Source organism: Marmota marmota, unplaced genomic scaffold (genome assembly GCF_001458135.2).
Source record: "Marmota marmota marmota unplaced genomic scaffold, marMar, whole genome shotgun sequence".
NCBI classification, from domain to species: Eukaryota; Metazoa; Chordata; class Mammalia; order Rodentia; family Sciuridae; genus Marmota; species Marmota marmota.
This window is the reverse complement of record NW_025999863.1, coordinates 2277096-2282326: the sequence shown is the minus strand read 5'-3', so window position 1 is coordinate 2282326 and position 5231 is coordinate 2277096. Positions and strand designations below refer to the sequence as shown.

The 5231-nt window shown below is 65.7% G+C and overlaps 1 protein-coding gene across 1 annotated transcript in view; it reads right to left on the bottom strand.

Moving 5' to 3' along the window:
- Positions 1 to 3300, bottom strand: part of Tjp3 (tight junction protein 3) — a 10941-nt gene extending 7641 nt beyond the window's left edge. The window contains exons 1-7 of the mRNA XM_015503820.2: positions 2926 to 3300; positions 2715 to 2833; positions 2343 to 2445; positions 1838 to 2189; positions 1531 to 1634; positions 308 to 467; positions 5 to 88 (exon numbers count right to left, since the gene is read on the bottom strand). Coding sequence (XP_015359306.1) covers positions 5 to 88; positions 308 to 467; positions 1531 to 1634; positions 1838 to 2189; positions 2343 to 2445; positions 2715 to 2833; positions 2926 to 2973 — 970 coding nt within the window. The 5' untranslated portion in view covers positions 2974 to 3300. The remainder of the gene's footprint in view (positions 1 to 4; positions 89 to 307; positions 468 to 1530; positions 1635 to 1837; positions 2190 to 2342; positions 2446 to 2714; positions 2834 to 2925) is intronic.
- Positions 3301 to 5231: the final 1931 nt, after the last annotated feature.

Sequence of the window (5231 nt, the reverse complement as noted above, 5' to 3'; positions counted from 1 at the left end):
GGGCTCTGCGGCCTGTGCGCCTGCCGGGGGGGTGGCGGGATGTGAGATGGGGGCGCCTGGGACAGCTCCGAGGTGAGGTCCGAGATGTCTGTGGGCAAGGGACACTCGTCAGCCAGGGCCATACCCACCAGGCCAGATGGACACTAAGGCTCGAGACCAGTAGGAGCTTCCATTAGAAGATCAGCCTCGGGAGGCTCCAGCCTCGTTGTGCTGTGTGGCCTTGGGCAGGTTCCTACCACTCTCTGAGCCAGGGGCAGGCTGCTGGCTCTTGCCTGGCCCCATCTGGAGCTGCCTCCTGACCCCTCACCTTCCAGGACGGAGCTGTCACTGTCACTGACTGCAGGTGGGATGTTCACCAGGAACTGCCCCCGATCCCTGAGCACCAGCAAAGTCAACTGCCCTTCCGACTTCTCGATCAGCCGCCTGGTGTCACTCAGGGACAGGTTCTCGCTGGACACGCCATTGATCTGAAAGGGACGGAGAAGGAAGAACAGAAGGAGAAAATGAGGGCTGGGTGGGGAGGAGAGCCCAGAAACACTCTCCGGGGGCACTAGAAACAGACACTCCCCGGGACAAAGGTCAGAAGTGCATTTCTGTTTGGTCCTGGGGATTGAACCCAGGGGCGCTTAATCACTCAGCCACCCCCAGCCCTTTTTATACTGTATTTAGAGACAGGGTCTCTCTGAGTTGCTTAGGGCCTCACTAAGTTGCTGAGGCTGGCTTTGAACTTGCAGTCCTCCTGCCTCAGCCTCCCGAGCCTCTGAGATCACAGTGTGCCCCGAGACCTGGATTCTTGCTGTGGATGGAGACCATGCAAAGAAACAGTTTCCCCCTGAGGGCGAGGGACACAGGGGGGAGGAGAAATAGGTGGAGCCTCCTGGGCTCCGTGTGAGGAGCAGATCTGAAGGTGAAACCAGAGCCTCTCAAGCAGAAGGCGAGGGGTGGGCACCTACTGAAGCTGGGAACAGACCCTGCGGTGGGTCAGAAATGGGTCCTAGGAAGGCTCTGGTCACCGCCTTCACCAGGAACCCTGGGGAGCGTCTGTTCTCAGCAATCCTGGGGACTGAGAGTTTCTAGTGCCCCCACCAAGTTATCTGTTTCTAGTGTCTGCCCCAGGCCACTAGAAACAGACAGTTCTTCATGATCGCTAGAAACAGACATGTCTAACAAGCCCCCAGTGCAAACAGCTGGAAGTGTCTAGAGCCCTGCACCGGGAGCAGCTTGAGGTCCTAGGTCCCAGCTGTGGGCCGTTAGCCCCCCCGCCAGCAAGGGCGGTCCAGGGCTCAGCACTGCAGCCAGCAGGCCACAGGATTCGGAGGCCTGGCGCAGCTCCAGGGTATGAGAAATGTCCAACCCAAGGGGACACTAGAAACCGACATTTGGCTGTGGTCCCACACCAGCTGGAAGGAGGGGAGTTGGTACCCAGCCACCTCCAGCCACACAGAAGGAAAATGGTTTGGGGACTGGTTCTGCCACCTCGCTGAGTGACTCGGGGCACCGCGGGCCCTGGCCGCGGTCTCCCAGGCTCACCTGCAGGATAAGGTCTCCTTCCTGCAGCCCACGGTGCCGGGCGGCCAGGCCGGACTCGGTGATGTGCTTGATGAAGATCTGGCTGCCCAGCTTGACCCCAAACTCTGCGGGGGGCGCGGGGACTGAGGCCGTGTCTGGGCACCGTCCCCGGGGCCCAGTGACCCACCTCAGGGTCCCTCGCTGCCCCTTCTGAAGTGGGAGGGGACGTGGCCTCGGGTTTGGAGGGGAGGACACGGACGCCTTGGGGGCCCTCGCGTGGGGCCACACGTGATGCCCGTCCGGGAACACCAGCCAGCCGGCCACTCACCCTCGCTGTCCTTCCTCTTCACCAGGACCGACTTCAGGGGCTTCATCAGCACGTCCTGCCGCGGCAGCCGCTTGAAGCCCGACACCAGGGCCAGCCCGGGGGCCTCGGAGCCCCCGCCCGGGCTCCTGCGCCCACGGCTGCTGGCCCGGCTGCGGCGACCAGCCCTGACCCGGCGGGAACGCTCGCCCGGGGAGTGGCCAGATCCGCTGGACGAGTCACCCTCGTAGCCCTGGCCGTGGTCAGGCTCCTCCAGCCGCCTAGGCCCATCCTCCTCGTCCGAGTCCGGGTGCCCCGGGCTAGAGGGGCTGGCCTTGGTGGCCGGCAGCTGGACCCGCCGGGGACGCTTCACTGTCTGTCGGGGTGTGGACAGGAGAGGTCAGTGGGCAGAAGGGCTTAATGCTGGGTGCCCCGGGGACCCACGGGGCCTTGACCAGCGGGAGCCCGGGCGGCCAGCAGCGGGGGCCTGGCGAGGCGGAGGACGGCACCCGGGCAGGGGCGCACTCACCACGTTGGCGACCTTGGCGCAGGTCCGGAGGATCTGGATGACGAAGGCGGACGAGACGCTCTCCACGGAGACCCCGTTCACCATCACGATGTGGTCGCCCGTCCTGCGGGGACGCGGCTCAGGAGGGGCCGCGAGGCCCACCCCGGCCTCCCGGCCACGTCCTCCTCCCACAGGCACCACCTGTCCCCTCCCTCGCCCTCCCTGAACCTGGTCCCCTCGTGGGGCTGAGCTGGGCCCTGGCGGGGCCACCTCCGCGTCAATACGGCCCCCAGGAGCCTCCCTCCCGCCCTGAGGGTTCCAGGGCCACTGGGTCCCCAGGAAGGCAGGGAGGCCCAGGGAAGGAGGACAGGCCCAGGCCGCCCAGGTCCTCACAGCAGCCTGCCCTCGGCCGGCCCCCCGGGCACCACGTCAGACACCACCACGGATCCCCCGGGCGCACTGGGACGGTCCCGGCCTCCGGAGATGGCTATGCCGAAGCCCCGGCGGGGGTCCTGGGGAGAGACCAGAGGGATTGGCCCCTGCCCAGGTCGAGGGGTCCCGCATGGAGCTGGGCAGGGCCACCTGGTGCTGGACGCAGCCTCACCTTGCACAGTGTGGCTGTGTGCTGCTCCCAGATGGTCAGCGCCTCCATGCTGGCCACCTGGACAGAGGGACGGGAGGTGGCGTTAGGCCACGCAGGCCGCAGAGCAGGTTCAGGCTCCTGTCCCGACCCCTCCCCCGGTCAGCCTGGGCAAGCCGCTGCCACTCGGGACCTCGGTTTTCCTACCTGCAGAATGGGTTTGCCTCGGGGGTCCCCAGGGGACGCCTCGCCCCCATCCTGGCTCACAGACACCACAGAGCCACCTCCACCAGGTCCCCAGTGCTGTCCTCACCTGCCCTTCCTGCCGCAGCCACAGAGGGCACCCACAGCCCTCAGGGACAAAGCCCAAGTCCTCCCTGTGGCCCAGGAGGCCCTGTGCGACCCGCCCGTCCCCTCCCCCGGCTCTTCCTCTCCAGCCACATGGAGCCTCACTGGCCTCCCCCTGCCCCAGGGCCTTTGCATGGCTGTGCCCTCCCCCTGGAGCACCCTAAACCCTCCAAGGTCTCTGCTCACAAGGCCTCCAGGGTAAGAAGGGCCCTGACCACCTTGTTGGGAACTGCAGCCCCTCCCGCGGGACACACCCCTGTCCCCCTGGGGCCCCTAGTCTTTCCTCTGTTCGTGTCTATCTCCTTCCAGAACACTGAGTCTGGAGGAAGAGAGGAAGAGAGGCTACGGTCCCTCTGACAACACCCAGGCCACACGGGCTTCCAGAGGTACTCGCTCACGGGTCAGTGAGGGACGGAGGGGCCCGCATCGCCCTCACACAGGAGGAGAGAAGGCACCGGGAGGGCAGAAGGCAGGGCAGGGGCTCTGTCTCCACCAGGCACCGAGGGAGGGCACCCGGCCCTTTCAGATTCCTACCGAGAAGCTGCCAAGGCTGGCCTGAACCTGCGGTCCTCCTGCCTCGGCCTCCCAGCCATGGGCCAGGTAGATTCTCTTACTTTCACGCCCTGAGCAACTGGCAGTGAAGGCCGCGGCCTGCTCCGGGCAGCTCCCGCTCAGTCTCCACAGCCGACGCCTTTGCCTGGCCCCTGGAACCGGCTCCTAGACCCCGCACACTCCCCCTCCCTCTGACCAGCCCTGACTATTGGGGTCTGAGGTGTCACAATCTGTGTCTCCCCTACACGTTCCTGGGCTTCCAGGTGGGCAGGCTGGGGATTCTAGACCCCAGCATCGTCCCCTCGGGACCAGGCCTGGGGAGTCTGGGGGAGGGCTGGACCAGCAGATGGCCCAGCGGGTGGGCGGCCCCCTCAGAGGCTCCCCAGGGAGCAGGTCTCAGCAGAGGGACGGGCTAAGCAGCAGAGCGCTGGACCTGCAGGCCCAGGGAGCCAGGTTGCCACCTCTGCCCCTGACCCCACGCCTCCGTGTCCTCCTGAGAAGCCTGTGCTGCCCTTCGCAGGCTCAGGGCTGTGTGTGGAGAGGAATGAAGAAGGAGGCCACCGGCCCCCGGTAGGGTGTGAGTGGCCACAGAACGCCTGCTTCACGGGGCCCAGCGTTTAACCCCAGAGACTGCAGGAAGCCACCTCGCTACCATCCTATTTCACACACACACAAAGGAGGCCCAGAGAGGCTCAGCAACTTTCCCAGGGTCCCACAGCGCAGTGAGGAACCCTGGCACCCGACCCTGAGCCCTGACCACCAGCCCAGCGTCCCCTTGAGTTACAGTTGTTTTGCTTCTGAACTTATTTTTCAAGCAGTCTCTAGGATGGGGTGGAATAGCTCTGAGGCAGCACTCTGCACACTCGCCCCGCCCCCATTAGTATTCCCGGCTTTACTTTAAGATACCCCAGGGGGCCAGGCCTTTGGGGGCGGGGCAGGGGCGGGCCTGTCCCTGCTTGCTGGAGTGGGCTGTCTCCCTGGACACCACAGCTTGGCGGCAACACCCGGGCTCGCATGCCCCGGTGTTAAGCCCAACAGGGCCCACCTCAGCTTGGCTCCACTCCAGCTGTCCCCTGTGCCGGGGACACCCTGGGACATGAGGAGTCCCCTTGGCCACCAGCTGACTGCTCCCCTGGGCCCCCAGGACACGCCCTGCTCTCGGTACCTGTCCTATCCACCCTCTGAACCCATCCTCACTCCATCACCCGCAGGTAAGTCCGTCCTTCCTCTGGGCCCTCCCAGAAGCCACCTGGCTCCATGGCAAACTCCTACTCACCCCTCACAGCCCAGGGCCCCGTCCCCTCCCACCCCTTCCCCTGGACCAGCCCTGATCACCCGGGTCTGGGACCTCAGAATCTGCTGTGTCCCCTGCGCGGTCCCCAACCTGGGAGCTCCAGGTGGGCAGGCTGGGGGCTGGGGACTGCTGCCTC